At 28.5% G+C, this 23991-nt stretch overlaps 1 protein-coding gene and 2 long non-coding RNA genes across 3 annotated transcripts; 1 reads left to right on the top strand and 2 right to left on the bottom strand.

Annotated features, from left to right (window-relative positions):
- Positions 1-1814: 1814 nt before the first annotated feature.
- On the bottom strand, positions 1815-4508 carry LOC136082423 (uncharacterized). Its single transcript, XR_010639677.1, has 2 exons — positions 4278-4508; positions 1815-1994 (listed from the first exon to the last, which is right to left on the bottom strand). It is a non-coding gene; the product is annotated as an uncharacterized LOC136082423 (long non-coding RNA).
- A 601-nt stretch (positions 4509-5109) lies between these two features.
- LOC136082422 (uncharacterized) lies at positions 5110-12684 on the top strand. Its single transcript, XR_010639676.1, has 5 exons — positions 5110-5386; positions 5481-5549; positions 5695-5781; positions 12296-12388; positions 12471-12684. It is a non-coding gene; the product is annotated as an uncharacterized LOC136082422 (long non-coding RNA).
- LOC136082421 (uncharacterized) lies at positions 6386-9578 on the bottom strand. The gene is made up of 2 exons (XM_065801667.1): positions 6840-9578; positions 6386-6568 (listed from the first exon to the last, which is right to left on the bottom strand). Exon 1 carries the CDS (start codon positions 9124-9126, stop codon positions 8611-8613), a length of 516 nt encoding a protein of 171 aa, XP_065657739.1. The 5' UTR covers positions 9127-9578; the 3' UTR covers positions 6386-6568; positions 6840-8610.
- Positions 12685-23991: the final 11307 nt, after the last annotated feature.

Raw genomic sequence — 23991 nt, 5'->3', positions numbered from 1 at the left:
TCACATTCATTCCAATTTAGGTCCTCGATACGATATACAATATTCTGAGAGTTGGTTACATTTCCGAGGCAATTTATAGTTAATGTTTCTATTTGATCTTAGATAATACTATTCATTTAGCTTTATTTCGAACTTATCATCTAAATTTAATGGTAAAAAATTGTTGTAGTATCTAAACATAAAAATTTGATGCTGGAAGATATTTATTTCAAATATATCCATCATTTTCATATCTTTAATAAGAGGTTTTGCATGTTCACGTTTATGTTTAGAGTATATGATTCGGCAAGCGTGTTTTTGTAGCTTATAAATTTTTTCAAGTTTCGTTTTATGCGTACTTGCCCATGATATATTAGCATAGTTAATAAAACAGTGAATCAGCCCAAAATATATCAATTTGAGACTTGAAATATTCACATATATTGGCGGACTCGATACATTACAGTTCTGGCGATTTTTGATTGAATATAGTTCATCTGTTGAATGTTATAAAGTGTTCTGTTGAATATAGTTTATCTTAGTCTTCCACATAACAATGTTCCACAACAAGATAGATAAAAAATCATGTAACTAAATATTAAAGCTCAAAATGTTTAAATTATGAACATTACATAAAATTCGAAAAAAAAAGGAGATGGACCGCTTAAATGACATCATTATTTAAAAAGGAACTCTTGAAAAACTTTTTTTCAAAAAAAATTCATTTTAACAATAAAAGTCGTTATAAAGAGTCTGCATGTTTACTTCTATTTCATTTCAGCAGTAGAACATCATTTTATTGCAGGCAAGATAATTAGATAAATTATAAATATAGTTTCTAGAAAGAATTTCCGAGAAGCGTATAGATTTTTTTAAAAGATCTATTATCCACAGATAAAACAAATTAGTTGTAAGCTGAAATAATAAGACTGAAGTAAGCACTCGTTTTACTGACATCATAAATTTAAAAGTTCTAGATATTACTTTTAAGAATAAAGAGCGATGACGTCATGAATTTTAAAAGGAAACTTCTAGATATTACTTTAAAGAAGAATGTGGCGAAGATGACATTATAAATACGACAAGGAAACTTCTAGATAATATTATAAGAAAAATTCGAACTTCGAAGATTTTGCGCCGTTCTAGATAAATAGTTGCTTGCGCAAAAACTTCATTCAGTCGAGATTAAACGTTCATTCATTTAAAGAAAAGAATCACTCTTCATCGCAAGGTAAAAATTGTTTGCAGTATACAATTGATTATACATATTATTAATATCTTTAGAAATTATTTATGACTCCACTATCTTATGATTTTTTTTCAATACGCTTTAGAGAACGACTTAACTACGTAAATCCTAGTTTATAATTTAATCTTTGATAAAATTATAAACTATTACAATTTTAACTATTAAAATTATTAACTATTTACAATTTTACCTTTGATAAAATTATAACTCATGCGGCTATTTTATACAGCTCGAGTAACACGGTGAAAAGCAGTTTGATATAAATTTTTGACCTTGGATTTTAGACGGAAATTTATTACAAACGCTCTTACAAGCGAATTTTACAAGTTAATTTATCAATTAGTCAAGCAAAAAATAATTTTGGCTAAACAGCATGCGGCTTTAGCGAAAAAGCGTTTGTATTAGATGTCAGAGGTCCCAGAGTTTAACAAGGCAACTTTAATTTAATTCAGGTTTAATTTTACAAAAAAAAAATTAGTTTGAACTCAATTTCATTTCTAATAAATATTAACAATAATAATAAAAATCTTTGTGATAAAATGTTATTAATTTTGCATATAAGTCTGGGAGAACATTAATAACATAATTAACTGTAGTTGGCTATCTGTTTCAAATGATTAGTAATTGATGAATAACAAATAAAGTGTGAAATATATAATACAAAAGAAGCTAATGTAATTTTGTTTATTTGTGCTTTTACATGTAGGTAATAGCGTTAGAATTAATAGCAGACACCATGACAAAGTGCGCCCAAAAACAGCCAAACCTAAATAAATAAAAAACATTTTCAAATTCTAATTCTTTTAATTAAACATAACATATTAGCTATTACTTATCTAAGCCTTATAATAATCTTATTGATTTAGGAGCAATAATTACAAAGTATTCCTTACATTGTTACATATCTTTAATTTATATAAACATCTTTTTTATTATTACTAATACTTTCTAACATTACTAATATCAATATGCATTAAGTACATTTAATTTAATTACTTTTCTTTTTCTTATTTATTATAAGTTACAAAATAAATTGTATGTACTGCATAAAAAATTGAATATTTATAAAGTTTATAATATATATGAATATAAAATATAAAGTATATAAATAACACAAAAAAGTTCTTTTGCCTAATATTAATTAAGTAACTTTGAGCCCCAACTTTAAAAATTAAGTAACTTAAAAGTAATTTTGCCTAATAACAACACTTTTTTGCAACATAAATGTAATAATATAAAACAAACACAAAATTTAGGTTAACACAATAAAACAAAAAAGACACTCGTTAAAAAACCAGTGGAGAAACATGAATAGATTATTCTTACAGTTGTTTATAGTTCTTCTATACAGCTTATACTTATGAGACAAATATATATCAATATTGTTATGGCAAGATTTGATAACTTATTATAATACCATTTGAGTAAAAAGTTGTTTCATTATAAACATTGAAAAAAAAAAAAAAATTTGAAACCAAAAAAAAACTTTTATTTACAACTTCACAACCCTGAACCCAACAAAGAAGTTTTTTTTAAATTGAAAGCCATACCCAGACTAAACCCTGAGCCTAACTCTAAGGGGCAGGGTTTTATTATTTGTTTCGTTAAAGACCTCTTTACAGACTTACTATTAAGAGCTTGAAATACAGATATGCCTTTAGTTCTAAGAAGTCTAAAAAATTTTGTAACAAAAATACTGAAGCACTAGTAACTTTATTTACAGTACTAAAAAGTCAAATCTTTTTAAATGCCTAATAACAAAAATATTGACTAAATCTCAGAGTGTTTGCTGATACCTAAAAATGATTTTTTTTTATCATTTACAAGATCTCCCTAATTAAAGTTACTAAAACTTTAATTAGGGGATGTTAGACATTATTTTAAGGTGTGCTTCCCTGATCACCTGATTTAAATTTAAGTTATTAAAACTCAACTTTAGAAAAAATCATACTTCAATTCCTTTAGAAAAATGCTTTTCAATTACAACCTATGTAGTCATATGTAAGTCAAGAGAAGTTCATAAAACAATTTTGCAATTTGAATATTTTACATTATGTGTATGACTTACAACTTAATTAAGGTATGTAAGTTCAATGGAGTGCCATATTCCCTAATTTTTTTAAAATTTAATTCAATTTCCTTAACTCTTCCTTGATTTTAAATTAATCTGGCCAAGACGCTGTATCAGAAGGATTAAAAAAAAAAAGTCAAACAAATAAAATTACAATAATGGTTTTTAATCCTAATAGAATAGACAATATGTACAAGTTACTTTGTTAGAGCAATTCACAATGATTTTCTGAATATCTAAATTTTTTTGTTAACATTCTCTAATTCTCTAATAAATTCTCTAATAAGGCAGACATTCTGCTTAAATTGATCCTCTAAAATGATAATAAAAACACTTTAAATTAAATAACCAAGAATAAAAAATATTACTTTAATGCTTAACTATTACTAAATTACTAAAATTTACAATAATTTAGCTGAATAATAATGATGAATCGGTATTAATCTGAATCTCAAATAAATAATATAAATACCTGAATCGGTATTTATATTATTTATTTCTTACTAAAATTTTATGCTTGAAATTTAAGTAATTACTTATGTATAAATATATAATCCGAAAAACTATGGTTTAAAAAAGTTATAATCAATTTAAAAAAGTATAAAGGCATTGCTAATTAAAATCTAATTGACCTGTTGCATCTAATTTGTTTCAATCGATGTTATAAATTTTAAAGAAAAGCCAACGTATGTTTACTATAACAATATAAATATAACAATGTAACTATAACAATATATAATCACTTGATTTTAAGTTGTTAACCCTTTAATAATCTTAACATTTAATCCTATTAAGTTATTATCATAATATATAATAACTTTTACAACTATATAAAAAAACAAACTGCAAAAAGTAGTAACGGCAAATAAGTATTGCAATTAACTTCTCGACAACTTAGCGATTAAAAACAAATATTAAAATAGTTAATTAAGTAACTGATTAACTTTATAGTTCAAAAATATAATAACAGATACGAACCTTTGCGAACGATTCAAAAGATTAAGTCAGATACGTCTACTGATACTGCTCGCTCCTTGTTGTAAATTTAACATAAGGCTATGTATTAAAGCCAGATTGCGCACTGTTTAGAAAAAATCTATTTTACAGAATGACATAAATATGACGTAAAGAAACGGTAAATGTTGAACTTCAGTTAAGAAACCGTCCATAAATTACGCAATGCTAAATTTGTTTGAAAAAAAGAAGAGAACTTAAGCTCTTTTACAAGGCAATTTATATTAAATTAAACGCTATTTTGATTTTTTATTTAACTTAATTCTCTGGGAGAAAAAACTTTTGATTTTTTTGAAAACCTTCGCCCCTCCCCACTCCATTAGTGCATGACGTAGTTTATAGACGATTCTTACGTCGAATTAAAAAACTGAAAAAGTTGTAAAAACTTGATAAAAATTGTAAAAACCTTATATTTGACAATCTGTAATTTATGTTTTAAATGAAATGAAATAAATAAAAACTTATTTTTGCTTTATACAACTAGGTTTAATACAACTCTTCTTCTTATTGGATTTTAAATTAAAATTTCTTCGAGCTTTTTTTTATTTATACAGAATTTACGAGTAACTTTTTGAACTTCTTTAGGATTTTGCTCAATCGAATTGTTTTAAATAAAATTAAAAAACGTCCTTAATTTAGACGTGATAATATATCAAAAAGCTAGAACTTTTACAAAGTGTTTAAACTATAAATATCTAAAAAAAAATGTTTTTTTCGATCAAATTTAAAATGTTTTCCACATCATAAGAAAAGTAAAAAAGACGCACTCGTGGTTATTATAAAAAGAATTTAAATACGTCATCAATAAATAGAATAAAACTTTTAAGTTTGTTTTTAAAGATCGGGAAAGTATTGGATATATCAAAAATAGTTATGTGGTGCTCGAAATGTAGTGCAAAAATAGTTTAACTTTGTTCTACAAATTGGTTCACAATAATAATTTCTTTTGCATTAAATAATATTTACGTAATGATATTCTACAATTATTTTCAAAAATTTTTTTTTTATTGATGCAGGAAGCAGACCCAAGAATCCCAAATGTATGAAAACCAGTTTAAGTTTGATTCAAACAGGTGGGAATTTATATTCATTTTAAAATCTCTATTTATTTATAGAATTTCTATTACTTTAAATAAATAAACTGCACCTAAATTTAACTTTAAATAGTAGATCCCAATGGAGGTGAACCTGAAAAAGGAGGCAAATTTGAAAATTAGGCAATTGATAATTTACATGGTAATGTTTGATTTTTCTTTATTAAATAGTGTTAATTTCAGAGGAATATACTTTTTTTAGTAATGTTATTAAATCTTATATTTGTTATTATTTGATTAAAAACTTATAATGATGATATCTAAAATTTAAAAATCTTTACTTCTAGAAAAACCTTTAAAAAGTCAGCATCTGTCAAAAGAAATTCAAAATTCAAATGTTGAACTGAATAAATCTCCTGCTCAAAAATTAGAAGGTAATTTTGGACATTTTTGCAAACCCAGTGAAAAAGCGCACATGGGTTACGCGTGGATTTTTTCCATATGTAACCCATGTGGGGATTATTATTTTGTCCCATGTGGGTTTCATATGGTAAATCCCACATGGATTCCATATGGTAAATCCCATATGGGATACGCGTGGGTTTTTACCATATGTAACCCATATGGGGATTATTATTTTGTCCCATGTGGGTTTCATATGGCAAATCCCACATGGGTTTTATGTGGTAAATCCTACATGGGATATAGGTGGAAAATACTACATGTTATAGATCTTAAATGCCACATATTTTAATCCAAATGGTATTAAAGTAGTCAATACTAGACAAATGAAAGTCCGAATGCTTCTATAATAGTTTTTAAAATTCTTTTAATTTAAAAATTACTTAAATAGTAATTTAAAATTAATCATCGAAGCTTTCAGAGAGGCTTAACTTAATCTGGTATTTGCTACTTTATCCCATTTGGTATTCAAAATGTGTAGCATTTTTGATCTTTTACATGTGATATTTTCCACCTATAACCTATGTGGGATTTACCTTAAACTATTATAACGAAATTTTATAAAATTAAAAAACGTGTTGCAAAATGAATTTATTTTAAAATAAATGCTATTAATCAATACATCCAAAATGAATATTAAAAATATTATTTTTTCTTTTGCGATTTACACGCCGTTTTTTGTCGACTGAATTAATTAAATCACTTCGAATTGCATAATACCAAGGTTTTTAGTATCTTCTAACTTTCTTCAAACATTTTCTAAAAAAAAAATACAAATATATATATATATATATATATATATATATATAGGGAGAGAGAGAGAGAGAGAGAGAGAGAGAGAGAGAGAGAGAGAGAGAGAGGAGAGAGAGGAGAGAGAGGAGAGAGAGGAGAGAGAGGGGGAGAGAGAGAGCAATTTTAATAAGGAACCTTATTAGTCGAGCAATTTTAATTATTAGCCAGGTTTATGTCATTAATGACTACAATATTTCACAAATAATTATTTCCTAATTTATTACTTAAAATGACTAACGTATTATGGGTAATTGAACACATATTATGCGTAAGGAGCTTGAACCCATGAGGAGAATCCTAAAAAAAAGTGATCAATTAGGATAAGTAATTAAACAAAAAAACGAAAACAAAAATGTAAAAACCTACTTTTTCAATGATGTAGTCGTTGGGTGCAATAGCCACTGGATGCAAAAGTATCTTTACTTTTTCATCACACACACGGCCTTCTATAATAACAGGCCTTGACATTGCGCAAAATGCCGTAAAAACTGAAGGCCGATTAAACTTTCACTTTTACTTATATTGATATATTTTTATATTAGGTAGGGTGTAATGGCAGTCTATGTTTTCTAATAATAATCTCTAGTAAAGACGGAAATATAAAAAGAAAACCAAAAAATTGTTAAAAGATAATCATATTTTTCGTACTTCAAATTTCATTAAGAATATTTATGTAATATTAAATAGTATCAATAACAAGCAGAACCATAACAAAGTATATATCTATATATTAGAAAGATAACTGTATTTTTAATTTTTTTTTGTTAAAAACGGTAACAATAAAAATCACCAACAATAAAAAACACCAACAAAAGTAGATTCAAGCAAAAAGTTTTATCAATATATCTCAACAGGGTAAATATTTACAAATCCAAACATATTGAGAGACATATAGGCTAATGAGAAAATAAAAAACATAACAAGTAAATAGCATAATTAATTACAAAACTAATTTTCACATAAATTATGATAGCTTTAGTATTTTGCAAGTGGTAATTAGTGAGTAATTCTTTAGAAGAATATCAGAATATACTCTGCATTGTTTTTTTGTGATTTTAAATTTATATTTAGCAGCAATGAACTTAAACTGAGTAACACAAAATGTTCTGCATAAAGGGTCAGTAGCACCTTGAAAAAAAAGCAAAATATTGACCATTAAACAAGAGTATCAGAAGGAATTTCAAGTCTGCCTCTGTTTAGGCTATACAGATAACTTTCATATTTATAATAATAATTGGTAGAATCATCATAAGTTTTTATTTATGAAACATACAGGCTATTGCCTGTAGGTTTCATAAAATTTGACAATTCAGCAATATCTCGTAGCAGTTGTAACTGTTGATCACCAACTGAGTGGATTTCTCCGCATAATTCATTTCTAAACCGAATGCCAGTACCAGGTGCTTTGACATTAACAACATTCGGAAAAAAAAATATTTTTTTAATAAATACAGCAGTACCTTCAAATGCTTTATTTTCAATCTCTGGATGCGTTCTTAGTGCAGGTACTGTTTCTTCGCAAAAAACAGACAAACAAAAACTATACATATTGTCTATCTATTGGTTTTGGATAAACTGATTTAGCTTTAAGTTTAGAGAGTTTAAAAAGACTATTGCACTCAGTTTTATATAAAGTTTCTAAATCACTCCACTTAGCCAAAGCCAGTTCTTTATTGTTCAAAAATTGAAGTTTGTCAGTCTTTTCTGTCAACCAATTGTTTCGTATAGATTTTAAGGGATGCACTTAATCATACAATAAATATATACCTGATGTTGTTAACCAAACATTCCGAAAAATCTTTGATTTACACGGTTACCATCAGTAATTATTACCAGTGTCTTACTATTTTCAATATTATTTATCGTATCAACAATTTGTTGACATTGAGCAAACTAAAATTTAGGGAAAAGATTTGCAACAGGTTGAGCTCTACATATAAATTCTGGACCTCCAAAAAGACATTTAATCATAAATGATAAAATTGTTTTAGCTAACTTTTCAGGGTAGTTTACTGCTTGACCAAACAAAGCACCTCTTTGGTAAGTAATGAAGCTTTGACATAGACCTCATCAATTAGTAGTATGGAAGTTCTTTTCAATGGATTTAAATTCATAAAAATACTATTTATAAAACTTAGGTCCTCCATTGAGCTTATTTTTGAAGTCAATCGTGTTAAAGTCCTTATACTTGGCAACTTGTAGTCAATACACAAACAATCATATAAACTTCGTCGCATAGCAAAATACTCATATGCTCTACATATAATATCTGAAGTATATAAAACTTCCCCAAAATTAACTTTTCTCATAGCATTAAGGTGTTCGAAGAGAATATTTGACTGAAGCGAACTTTCTTTATTTTTTAAAAATCTAACTGCTTCAAATAAAGCTGATTTTGTTTTTATTAACTTTAATTTGTTTACAGCTAAAGATGAAATATTACAAGTTGTGCCATTATTGTTAGCTACAAATGAATAATCATTGAAAATTACTAAAATAAATAATGGAACACCAAGTTTGTACATTTTTGATTGAATGTGTAAACTTTTTTTATTAAGCTGGAAAGCAATAACATTGTTATTATCACTTAACAAAGATTGAATATTGTCAAATATAAGTTCATCCTCTTTTAGAAAATCATTTAACTCATCTGGTAAAATGCTTCGAAAACCGCTTGAAGTTACAGTTTTTCTAACTTTACTTGTTGGTGTGGCTAAACAACTAGGCGGATTATTTTTAAAAACAGATGGTGGGTTTAAAGGTTGTTGCTTCCCATATTTGCTTTCAAAAGGTGCTTCATTTGGCCAATGAAGTTGACATACTGCTGTATAGTCTGTAACAATAAAACCAGTTCTTGGGATAGCTTCACTACATCTTTTTCTCTCCTCTAGATTCTTCGGGAATTTATAAATTAATATTTTTGTTGTAGTTGAGTATTGATATTTTTGTTGTAGTTGAAGACTTGCAAAGAGATACACAGCATTTTAAAGGCATTTTAATTATTAAAAAAACTTATTGTTAGTTTGACAATATTATTACCTTACAATGTAAAGCTGTGAACCTTACAATGTTATCGTCTTTAAGTTGCGCTGTCTAATTTATAAACCAATTAAATTTTAAAGATTTATTAAAAAAGCGCAAACACAAACTTTCGTCTAATGTTAAAAGATGAAAATATAAACACAGTATTAGGAATAGGCCTTCAGTTTAACAACTTTGTTGCGTGATGTCAAGGCCTGTTATTATAAAAGGCCATGGTCACACATAATACAATATTTTGAAACTAATAAACAAACATCTAAATTTCTATAAGTAAATTTATTCTTTGATCATTGCCTTCATATCCTGCCTTATTTTCATATCATAATCTATTATGGTATTATTTATATAACATATCACAACAATATTATTAAATTTGTGATATTCAAATATCATATGAACACTTTCTAACATGTTCATATGATATTTGAATATAGTTCTTGAGTATACTATCTGCAAACAATTGACTGATGCAAGTTCAAATGTTGTCGAAAACCAAGCATGCATGCATGGGACACTGCAGTGTCCCACAAAGAAATGCTGGTTTAAAAGTCAAATTTTCTTTATTAAATAAAAAAATTAAAATAGGGGGGAGATAGGGAGGTTTCTGTAACTTTTTTTAGGCTCCAAAACTTTTAACTTTATATATAATAAGGTTCATAAAACTTAAGGGACTTACGAAGTACATTGAGGAACAAAAACAGGATATTTACAGAAACTAGTTTCCTAATGCTATTATCATCACAATGTTAATGGTATTCGTTTTAAAGTGAAATTTTGTATCAGTTTTATTGTTTTAATGTTATATATATATATATATATATATATATATATATATATATATATATATATATATATATATATATATTATTTTTACTTTATTTACAACACCATTTGATATACAACAAACCTCGTACAAAGCTTACAATAATTCAGTTAAGATTCAATCTGAGTTATTGAAACGAAATAAATTGAACATTAATAGAAAAATAAAACTTTCATCATTTAAAATATAAAGGGTGTTGTCAAAATATGTTGAAAATAAAATTAAGTTACTAATAAAATCACGTTCAACAATGATAAACATTCTTACTGTAGTAAAAAATAGTACTAACTGATAAATTTGAACAAATAAATATAAAATTAACAAAAACAATGAATAAATAAGAACTTGAACTTAATTGGTACTAATTTGCTCAAGCATAACCTTAAAAAATAAGTTTATATAATAAATTTCATGTATAACTAGTTATATATATAGTTAACTATCAGGAGTTATATGTATAACTGCATGCATTTTAAAGCATTTTATTTAATTTATATATTACTTTAGATCATATTACTTTGAATACTGGACCCAGAGACTTTATTCCTAATTACACTGTGGTACTCCAGATTAAATTGAAAAGTTTCTGTAATTATCCTGTTTTTGTTCCTCAATGTAGTTCGTAAGTCCCTTAAGTCTTAAGGACCTTATTATATCTAAAGTTAAAAATTTTGGAGCATAAAAAAAGTCACAGAAACCCATCTCCATCTTATTTTTTTCTTTTTTTAATAAAGAAAATTGGGAATTTCTTTGACTTTCAAACCTCCATTTCTTTGTGGGACACTGCAGTGTCCCATGCATGCAAGATTGGTTTTTGACAACATTCCAACTTGCATCAGTTAATTGTTTGCAAATAATTTACTCAAGATCTATATTCAAATAACTATTATATTATCCTAATAATACGTCTATTTGCACAAATCTTAATCTTATTTCTATAAAGAAAGATAAACATGATTCGTGGTACTTACATACTTGCTTGTCATTCTCTATATTAATATAAAATATTTTCACACAATGTAAACGTAACGCAATGCAATGTTGATTTAAAAATTTTTTTTTTAAGTTTTTTTTTAAGAGTTTTTTTTTTAGTTTCCAGCTTTCAAATTAATTCCCATGCAAATCCCACAGGAAACCCACGTGGGATTTCCCATGTGTGTAAATACCATATGGTTCCCACATGTAACCCACGTGGGATTACCCACATGGGTTTAAGGTGACAAATTTCCATACGGATACCACATAGGAAAATCCGTCCCACGTAAATCCCATCAATCCCACACGGAACCCACGCGGAACCCATGTGGGACACGGTTTTATTTTTCACTGGGAAGGGTTTTCCAAAAATTACGTCGCGCAATTCCTGACCGTTTTTTTACCCCTCCTCCCCACCTCTTTACAACATCGTAACTCTTTAGTAGCGAGTTCCTTACGAGTCGTCAAACCCCTTTATCCTTCCTAAAGCGTGGCGTAATTTATGGACGACCCCAAACCTGCTAACTGTCTTAATTTGCCTCAAAAAAGCTGTATAAAATCTTGTCTTTACTTAATAAAAGTCGTTAATAGTTTTACCGGCCTTTTTTCCCTACTTTCTTTACCCCGCATCCGACAGCCGTCTAAACTAACAAAAAAAATACAATTATTTATTACTTAACACAGTTTGATCTATAATTGTAATTGATTTGTAAATAGAACAGTAATTCTTTTTTGCATTAGCCAGTTTTGGTATATTAAAATTTACTCAATAGTAAAATAACATATAAAAATAAAAATAAAAGCTTTTTAAATTTCTGAAAAGATTTTAATTAGCTTTTGCATTTTTCGTTTAGAAAGAATGTATACTCAGTGGTCAACATAACAAGAAGAACTATTGGAAGAAATGTTTGGAAAATTTATCAGAGATAAAAACTTTGGATGGCCTAGTAATTAAAACAAAATTATTGTCTTTTAAAAGTACATAAAATGTATGGCATATATATATATTTAAAGTGTTTTCCATTTTAGAGTATGATGAAATAAAGGTCTTCTGTAACCAAACTGGGATTCGAGAAAAAGCATTAAGAAACAAAATTAACAACGAGCGAGTAAAGTGGACGAGCTTACGAAAAAAAAGAACAGAAGAACTTAATATTTAAATATTTGTGATTTGTGTTTGTTTAAATCACTATAAAAGTTGTTAAGTAACCATTTGATAAATAAATAAATCGAATAAATCTTATGAGTTAAAATTTATTATAAATCCGCCTCAATTTTGTTGTATGCCTTGTGACATAAATTGTTTTTAAAAGCAATATTTAAATTTCCGCCTCAATTTGTTATATGTTTTTAGTGAATTTAATATATTCATATTAAGTTCACTAAAAACAAGATAATTTTTGATATAATAAATATAAAAATAAACAAAATTGTTTTGATAAATAAATTTTAATTTTTTTAAGTTGTAATAACTGGAGAATTTCTGACTATAAAACTGTAATCTTTTATAGTGAGTTATGTATAATTTTAATAGAAATAATTGTTTAACTAAATAATTTAAGCTTACTTTGTTTTAGCTACTCTAAGTAGCTGTAGTTCAAGCTATAATTAGATTTGTATTTATTTCCTTCATAAAATCCTTATTAAATCCTTCATAAAATCCTTCATAAAATCTTTTATAAAATCCTGCTCTCTTAACTTCAAATAGTTTAAATAGTATTTTAATGAAAATCTTATGAAGGATTATAACATACTTTATTTAACGCCAAGCCTGAAAACTTTATAGTAATAAACAAAGCCTTACAACTGTTTTTTAACAGCACTCCAATAACCAGCACATAAACAATCAATGTTAAGAAACTGTAATAATTAATATTTTAAACGCTAAAAGTATTTCGAAAAGCCGGACAGTGCTCAAACGATGTAAAAGCTTAAAGTTATTCAATCACCCAGGCGCACAGTGGAAAAAAGCAAAAAAATTACATTCTCAAAAATTAAATTATTATACACCATTTTATAGCTTAAACTTTCAGCTTTTATGTATGTTTCAGCTTTTAATGTATATATTTTTGTATAATTATCATGTAATATGCTTTTACGTTGTAAAATAAAAGCTTTTTTTTTAATTTGATAATATTTTGTGTTACTAACTAGGGTAAAACACCTAGTGTTCGTCACTTTCGTGAATTTAGTCCGATATAAATATTCATTTCTCGCTCTTATTTTTATAAGTTATAAATCTTTTAGTCTTAGCCTATAGATCGAGAGTTGGTCTTTACGGTGCTCAAAGAACAAATGACCTCCAATAATAAATACGGGAGCAATAGCCTCCGAAAGAGCCATATGGCGACCACTAGCAAGAAACATATGTTCGCCATCAAAGTTCTATATACATTATTTTTCACTTTCATTACTAATAAACTAGAAATCTCCGGTCATATCATTGCGTGTCATTTAAAAAATAAGAGCAAATAACATTATTAAATATTATGTGGAAATGTTTTTATCTATTTTTTTATTAATTTAATAAAACAACAGCTCAATCATAGAGTAGTCACTTTGAAGTTGTTTTTACCTGAATAAAATGCTGTTTTAAACTATTTTCTTTTGTTTGCATTGGCTTAGTGTGCATAACTTTTTTTTTTACTGGGGGTTTTGACTTCTTTGCCGACTCAGTTGCCGAGTGTTTATTCATTCTTTCAATCTTTGCGCGCTCTTGGTGTTTCTTTTTCTCTTCCACTCCCGCCAGAATAGATACAACTTGATCTGACGTCACAACAGATGGTGATTGAAGCTTTTGCGCAACAGTGCGAACTTTAGCTAACAGTTTATAATTGTACGATAAAAAAAAATGTTTTTATGACCATACATATCACTAAGTTCAAAGTAACATAAGATCAATATTAAAATAAAATTAAAAAATGCCCATGACTAACCTAGAGCTTTTTTGGCGAAGGAAACCATCTATGCTAGATCATAACAGAAATAATACTAGACCTCTCTTGTTTGAAAGGAGATATCATTTGTTGAATTATCAGAAGAAGAATAATGTTGATTAATTCCACTAGTAGAGGGTTGGCTCTTGGGAGAACTTGGATTTTTAGATGTGCTGGTTTGTGTCTCCAATCGCCTATCGCCTAAAAAATTTAAACTTTTTTTGGTGGTGAATACTAGCTAGGGGGTTATTTTTCTTCCAGTGTTCGCCACCACCAATCCACGCCAACCCGTTCAAATTCATCCACTAATTCTTTGTTTATAATATATTTCTGCATCCTAATAACAGTGTGAGAAAAAAATATGCAAAAAAATTATAGATAATATGTTTTTTGAGTGATTATCCTAAAGCTTATCTAAAACTTGTCGTTAAGCATTAAGTATTTTTGGGCAAAGTTTTTTTTGCAATAGGATCCTGTACCTTTTATTTTTAAAGCAATGATCGTCAATTTTTGTCAGTTATAAAGAGATGATCCGAGTTTATTTTAGATAAGATTTTGACATTTTCCAGCAATTAGCTTTAGCTCTGCATATTTTTAGTGACCAAGAGGTGAAGACTAGATCGCATGGCGAACACTTGGTATTTTACTCTGATATTAATTTTTAAACCTATCTTTTTATTGCATAATTTATTTAAATCAACTATTATCTTTCAAATGAGTTCAAATGACGGCGTATTTGAAGTACTTTTTTCAGTTAAAATTTCACTTCGTTGAATTCTTTTGTGGTCAAAGGTGGTCCAATAATTTAAGAGTTAAAATACATTGTTCAATATATACGTTATCAATAAATATTTGGTTTATAATCCGCAGATGTCCGCATGAATGTTGCAGTAATGGTTTTTACAAGATGATTTATTCGATTTTATGTAACGAAAAATTATATGTATTTTATTCTAAACGGTTTGTAATATTTGATTTCAGTGAGACTAGATTAGTGTTACAAACTTGTTTTAATATCAATACATCTTAAAATACCTATTATAAAACTTTGTAAATGTAATTCATATTTTTGTATAGTTAAAACAAAAAAAAACTTTGATATTTGTTCATATTTAATACAAGAAAACTTGAAGTTAGCTTAATCTTATATTTTAGATTTCGTTGTAAATGACATGAACTTAACTGAAACAATAACTTGTCTAATTTCATAAAGCATCTTTGACATAAGGTGGCATATATGCAAGAGCTTTAAAATTCGTTTTAAAGAAAATAACAAACAATCGTTAAAAATGAATCAATATTGGTTCAAATTGTAATTGATAACAAGAATGTTCTTCTAACTACTTCAGTTGATAGAGATAACTCTGCTCTTCTCCGACTTTATTATCTGATATTTAAAATTGACTGACTTTAAAATTTGAAAGACCCCAGGTGAATTTTAATACTTTAACTAGTAAAATATTTAGGTGTTGTTCTGTTTTGAAAGGGATTTCATCTTTTATGTTTAATTTAATGTTTGATTCTTAACATTATCGTGGTAAATTTTTTTATATCAACTTAATGCCAAATGGATTTATTGATAACAAAAATGTTCTTCTAACTCCTTTAACTTTTTTTTTTTTAGTTGCCCCAAGAAGTCCTAACCCAGATAGCACAAGTTTATTGGACCATTATTGGGCAAATATTGGCTGCAAACATTGGGCAAATATTGGGGAGCGCAAATTGGGCCTTTATTGGGCAAATATTGGCAGATTACTGGATAAATCATGGCTCCAATATTGGACCAATATAGGTTTAAAATGGCTAATCACGGCCCAATAAATGTCCAACACTGGCCAAACCTTGGCATAATATTGGAGAACGGCAAATTATTGATTAATAATAATCTGCATGCCATGCAGAATAATCTTATTTTAAATATCAAAATATCTTATTTTATAATTACATATATATCTATATATGACATGAAAGTCATAATTATGACTTTTATGGTTTTTATTATTTATTTCAACCATATTGACATTCCATTTTAATTTAAAAACATTTTTATGAAAATTTTATGAAAAGATCACTATATATAGTCGCTAAATATATCACTATAGTGATATATTTTTAAAATAGATTATAAACAGATTTTTATGAAAAAATCGCTTTAGTGATTAGAACACATTCTCACTATTATTCTTCAACTACATGTTTACAAACTCATTACAAATTGGAAATATAAATAATAATTTTTATTAATCTATTCTCAACAGCTTCTAATTGAAAAATAAACAATTTAAACATGAAGATAAACACTTTAATGAAAACAAACATTACATTTTATATAATTATTTATTATGAAAAAGAAAATTAAATGTCTTCTCCAGGAATCTCTAAACTTCTAGGTCTCTCCTCGCGAATTTTTTTGAGGCCATCCCTGTCAATTGAACCTGACAGCCATTTTGAAAGGATCTTTTCCAGTTGACTAATCGTCGCTGTGGGATAATTTTTTCTAACTGCATTAGTGATTCTTCCCGAGAATTTGTTCCCGGGAAATTCCCGGGAAAAATTTTATTCCAATTTCCCGGAGTCCCGGGAAATTTTTTTCGGGATCCCGGGATTTTTGTACACACATTTTTTAACTTTCCCGCCAAAGTCAGAATTTTTTGTTTTCCGGACCATAAGAAATATTGCTTATTTATATTGTTTACATATTGAAATTTATCTTAAAACTTCGAAGGTTTGGAGTTATTTTGATCTTAAAAAAGCAGACGAGGCACAATGCAAACATTGTCCAAAAATATTACTATGCAAAGGTGGTTCCACTGTTGGATTGAAGAGGCATTTAGAAAAAATCCATAATATTATTTTAAAAAAAGAAGAAGAACCATCAACTAAAAAACGTTGTGTTCAATTAACAATAGATTCCATGACAAAAAAAGCTTCATTGGGAGAACGATTGGCTCGTTTTGCTGCGATTGATGGTTTTTCTATTAATGCAATAACTGAATCGGATCAAATTCGTGAGTTGCTTTGTGATAAAGGCTTCACTCTTCCTAAATCGAAAACAGATGTCATGAATCTTATATATATATATTATTTGGAAATAGTCGAAGAAAATAAAAAAAAGATACTCGAAATAAAAGAAAAAAAATGCAAGTTTAGTATAGATTTGGATGAATATTCAAAACATGGCAGAAGATTTATGAATATAAATCTTCACTTTAATGAAGGCCTTATTAATCTTGGATTAGAGCGAATGTTAGGATCGCACAATTCAAATGATTGCCTAGAACTACTCATCAAAAAATTAAACATGTTTAATGTAAGTCTTACAAATGATGTAGTTTGCATAACAACTGATGGTGCTTCTGTTATGGAAAAATTAGGATATACTTCGCCTTCTGAATATCAACTTTGTTTTGCACACGCAATACATTTAGCCGTTGTTGATGTAATATATAAAAAAAAAGGTAAAAATAATAATCAAAGTACTAATGACAAAGATATTGAAGATGATGCTTTGATGATGACGATGATTATGATGAGGAGGAGGATCAGCAAAATGAAATTAGTGACCAAGTTCCTGATCTTGTTCCTGAGCTTCATAAAGTTCTTGTTAAAGTTAGAAAAATAGTTGTAACTTTTAAAATATCTCCTTTAAAAATGGATTCTTTAAAGCGTTATTTTAAAAATGAATTTGGACAAGAGCTAGTGCTAATTTTGGATTCAAAAACTCGTTGGAATTCAATGTTGACCATGATTCAAAGATTTATTAAAGTTAAAAAAGCAGTTTTTAAATCTCTCGTGGATTTCAGTTTAGAAAACCTAATGTTGTCTGATGATGAACTTACAGTAATTGAAAATTTAGCAAAAAGTCTGGAACTTATTGTCTTAGGTTCTGAAATGATTTGCAGAAGGGAAGTAACTTTATTAACAGCTGATGACACATTAAAATTTATGGTTAAAGAACTTGATGTTCAAGATTGCTACCTAGCAAAAGATCTTAAAAATGCTTTAATTGAAAGAATATGTCAATAAAGAAAAAAAGATCTTGTTGGTTTACTAAAATTTTTAGATAATCCACAATCTTCTAAAAGTGATATGGATGATGACTTATTTAGCATGCCATCTAAAGCAGTTATGATAAATTTAGCGATTGAAATAGCTGGTCGACTTTTTCCCATAATTGAAAATATAGCAAAAGAAAAAGATAGCGATAGAAAACTTAACAATAGTATTATTGATAAAATCAGTTATCTGAATCTATGGCTGCCAGATTAGAAAAATTTGTAAAAAAAAAAGATATTTTTGAAGTCAAGTGCAATAAATCAATTATGCGTCAAGAATTCAATCTGTTTGAAGCTACTAATAAAAGATCGCATAACTTAGATATGCTTTATAATGCGCTTTTAACTATTCGTCCTTCCAGTGTAGAGGCTGAAAGGGTGTTTAGTTCAGCTGGATTTTTTTTTACCAGCTATAGAACTAGATTGATCGACATTCATCTCGATGCACTGGTTTTTCTCAGAAGTCACTTTAAAGTTGTAAACAGTTACAAAAAATAAATAGAAAAATAGAAAAGTGTATTTAGTTATTTATATTTTCTCTGATGAAGATTTTCCCGGGAATTTCCCGGGATCCCGGGAACAATGTAAATAATTCCCGCTATCCCGGGAATGGAAAAAGTCCTGGAAATCGCAATCCCTAAACTGCATCTGCATAAAAAAATACCAAGAATCAATAGAGGTGAACAGAAAATGAAAAAAACAAAAACGTCTAAATAAAACTCCAATCCACCACCATTTTACAAGAACATAGGTGTCCTGTCATAAACACAGGTATCCTCGCAGTTTAAATTAAATTTTTAAATTTGGTTAGAGCTTTTGTTTTATTAAATAAAAACTTTGACAAATGACAACAAATTAAAAAATCTTCATAAATTTTATTAAATGACAACTTAGTATACATTCTGAAAGCTATTGTTTGTCTAAATAATTAAGTAAAATATAGCTAACTATAAAAATATACCAACAGAAAAAAACTATAAATCAATATATATATATATAATAAAATTTTTTGGAATGTCCTAAGTATTTCGGGCAAATGGCTTATCTATGAAATTTCTAGACTTACCATATCTTTCACCCCAACTAGGGCACCAAACTCTAGCTTTCCTTTTCTTCCTGTAAAGTTGTATAACATCGACAGTTGCACTGTCAAAATTCTTTTCAATATTTTTCTCATAGAGTCTTCCAGGCTAATCCCACCAATGCGAGCCAAATAGTTTATCTAAGAAAAAAAACATATACGCTATGATAGATCATCTGCAAATGGAATGGAAAATCTGCCACCAAACACAATTAAGTAAAAGTTAAAAATTTTTTAATTATTCATTTCAACTGAAATGCATGATTGGAATTTTTTTAACATTCATAACTAAAAGGGAAGCCCTAGGGCTTTCCTTTTTATTTACTAAGTTTCTGATAAATGGACTTCCACTCTTGGAATATTTAGCTTAATGATAAAAAGTTCCGTCTGAAAAAGCATACAACATTTATATTACAATAAATATTAGGGTTCCTTCGCAAATTACGTCACACATATAGGGGATAGGTAGATCATGGATTTTGTATAACTTTATGACAGGGGGGGGGGGGCAGGTAGGCATATGAATTGAATATTTAAACAATTTAATGGTCAACTTATTGTGAAACATTAGCCGCACAAAAGGACAGGCAAATTTTTCAATTAAAAACAATAACTGTGTACTTATATGTTATTCTATAAACGCTTGTTAGCAAGAAAATATATAATTATTATTTCTTAAAATATATGACATTATATAAAAAAATATGAAACAATTTAGTAAAATGGAGATATAAAATATCGCAAACTAATAAAAAATAGCAGACTGTTTTTGATCTCTGCTCAGAATCTTCCATAAGAATTCGGTTAAATTCCAGAAGATCATATATTTCTTTGAGTGGAAAGGTCAGAGCCTCTGGAAGATTTGCAGTCATTGTTTTTCCAATGGGAGCTTGTTTCTGTCCCTGCTCTTTAATTTCAGCTTTCAGCTCCTCCAGTTGCTTGAACACACTTTGGAAAAATGGTCGAACAGCCTCAGCCACGGTATGCTTTACAATATCAGGAACTAAAGACAAAACAAATATATTTATGTTAAATGCTAATGGTGTGTATTTTAAAACATAGAACCAAAAGAAGTAGTATGGTGGGCTTTGAATTATTTAAGAGTTGAAGAATGGCTGGTGACAGTTATCGTGGCTATGTTAGTTCAACATCAATAAAAACAAAAGATGAGGAGAGTGATAGTTTTGAAGTAAAGGTTGGTGTGCATCAGAGTTCAGTACTCAGTCCCTTGGTTTTTATTATTGTCTTGGAAGCTCTCTCTAAAGAGTTCAGAGTTGGTTTACGGTGGGAGTTATTCTATGCAGTTGATTTGTGTCTGATAGCGTGACAGATTAGAAAAACTAATACAAAGAGTTGTTGGAAAGATGGAATGGAAGCAAAACGGTTGAGGATAAACATGAATAAGACTAAAGTTATGCATTGTAAAATCAAGAATGAGCAAGCAGAAAATACTGGGAAGTGGCAATGTGAAGTGTGTAGGAAGGGAGTTTGAGCAAACTCGACTGTTTGTACAGTTTGTAAACAATAGGTTCATAAAAGATGTAGTGGTATACAAGGTTCACTTAAGATTGTTGGTTTTGAGTGTAGAAAATGTACTCTTAGTGAATACAAAGAAGAAGTCAAAAAAAAAATTAAAGGAATAGTGGAGTAAAGATTGACTAAAGGCATTTTTTCAGACTTTTTTGAGGCATGATTGTTAAATTTATTGATTAATAAATTGCTCATCTAAGTTTTCAGTTAAAAAATACAAACTAGATGAAAAAAAAAACTGTACAAAGTCACTCATAATTTGTGTTTACGCCAATCGCTGCAGAGTATAATCCAAATCCTTAAAAATCTAGCCTTATACAATCGGCCTCCAGTCACGATGTCAAGGCCTGTATTTCTAGAATGCCAAGGTACAGAGTGTTATGATGTATGACAAGTGATAAATGGGCAATAAAGATTGATGATATTCAGTGCTATGAAAGGACAGAAAAGAAGATTATCAGATTAATGTGTGGTGTGACTGTAAAAGACAAGAAAAGAAGTGATGATCCTAAACGTAGATTAGGAATAATGATTGTATCTGATTGGGTTTGTCAGGGAAAATTGAGATGGTTTTATAAAAGTAAAACTTACGAGTTGTGGAAGCAGAACGTTGACCAAACACTTGAGGAGATAGAGGTACATTTAGACGTTGACATGGTGGTAGAGGAAGTGATTTATGCATCACAGTTTTTGATGGCTGTAGTTCTCCTTCTGAACTTGAGCTGGAACACTGACGACTCCTCTTCAACAATTTTCTGGATTGTATTTCAGATCCAAATTGAGGATCCCTGGAAAATTAGAAACAAAATAATTATTTCAAGTGTGTAAATAATACACTGAAAAAAATTACCCTTAATTGTTGAAACCAATTAAAAGGAATTTAAAAATTTACAAAATAACCTTATTATATATACTTACCTATAGGGCTGTAAATCCTGGCTCGTGTTTATTAAAGACTTGGTGATCAGCTCAACAAGAGCTCGTTATGTTCGGCTCGAATGGTAAATGAGTCGGGCTTGAACAAAAAATTAGGCTCGTTTATTAAACGAGCTGAGCTTGAACATCATAGGCTCGTTCATATAGGCTCGATTAAAGCTCGAATATATATATTTATATTTATTTATCCAATGCAATGAGAGCAAGACTTATATTTGTGAAAATGTAATTTGAACTATTAGAGTGCAGTGTTTAATAGGAATTATTATGTTTGTGAGAGTTTACATAATGTTTGAACTTTGAACATTAAGTTTGAACATTGAACTATTAGTTTTAATTTTATTTTGAACTATTAGATTTGTGGGATCTTATTTCATTATGTTGTTTATTTGCATGTTTAATAGACTGTAGGATTGTTTATGTTGTTTGTTGATTTGGACTTTTACAGACGAGCCTTTACTGAACAATTTTTTTTCACTAAACAAGCTTTAAACTAACAGGTTACAATAACTAATTCGAGTTTTAAACCAGTCAAGCTCGAGCAACATGTAAAACAAGCCGAGCCCAAACAATACTAATCCATAACGAGCCGAGCTTGAACAAAGAAACTCATGTTCGAAACGAGCTCGAGCCGAGCCTGAACACTTTTAATATGTAAACAAGCCAAGCCGTACCCTGGCAAGCTTGGCTTGTTTGGCTCGATTTACAGGCCTACTTACCTATAGCATATATACCTAATGTTTATATTACTTTTTTAAATTAATTAATTGTCTTTAAATAGCCGAGTGAAGTAAAACACAAAATAATAATATCACAATTGCACACTACAAGTAATTGTTAATTAGAGCAACAATATATCATAGCAACAATATATCATACCATTGCTGTTTAGGCATTCTTTCTTCTTTTCTGGCTCATTTACTTATTCAGAACAACTTGAAGAAATTTCAGTGTTATCCAAGGACTTAACTTCCGCCCTTTTCATCTTTTCATAATCTGTGACAAGTAAATTTTAGAATTCATTTTTTTTTAATCATGGTAAAAAAGAGGTAAAAAAGAATGCTACCCAATGTGTTTGCTTTTTTGGCATATCCATTAAAAAATGTAAGAATACATGGCACTTTATAATTATAGAATTAATACCAATTTACTTACCTCCACTTTTCAATATAAGCAAATATGGATAGATAGGCCAGTCTTTATGATGTAATATTGGTGCTTTCCTATTTTTGCCAATTGCACCTATTCCCTGAGGCCAACAGCTAGCGGATTCCTGCAATAACCAACATTGTGGAACTACTGCCACTCCCTCCTGAAATTCTAGTAGATGAAACATGGTATGCTGTAAGAAAAAACGTAAAGAGGTATATAACCAAAAATATGCCAAAACTGAATATATTCTTGCTCACTTGTAAGGGCTTTGCTGGTAAAAAGGCATATTATATATAGGATCAAAATACCCAAGTACCCGCACATCTTTTAAGATCACATATAAAGTTAACAAAATTGCTAAATGCAAATCCACCTTCCGGTCAAGTTTACTTTTTAGCTCGGTTTCTATTAGAATTATTTTACTGGCTTATGCTAAAAAATTTTTATAAACTAACAGTATAACTAAAAGACAGAAAAATTAAAAGATCTGCCTTTTAATTTAAATTCATTATTTGATATGGTAAAAAAAGCAATTACATAACATCTAAAAAACACCAAAACATAAAAATAGGACCTAAAAATAGGACATAAAAATAGGACATAAAAAATGAGATATTGTGAAATAAAAAATGAGAGCACAGTCGTTTTAAGATATTATTTATAGTTATAATTTGATACAAGCTACTTAGACAGAGAAATCGGAATAAATTTAGTCTTGTATGGTAACATCACATATTTCTTTTGAATTCCATCCACTCTTGCAGTTTTATAATATCTAGACAAATTAAATGCCTTCACAATATCAAAATTTTCCAAAGAATTGGCTGGATAATTGAAAAAGGACTCAATAGTTAAAAAAA

Source organism: Hydra vulgaris, chromosome 07, assembly GCF_038396675.1.
Source record: "Hydra vulgaris chromosome 07, alternate assembly HydraT2T_AEP".
In the NCBI taxonomy this organism is placed as follows: Eukaryota; Metazoa; Cnidaria; class Hydrozoa; order Anthoathecata; family Hydridae; genus Hydra; species Hydra vulgaris.
The sequence above is the reverse complement of the archived record's forward strand: the minus strand, read 5'-3'. Positions and strand labels throughout refer to the sequence as shown.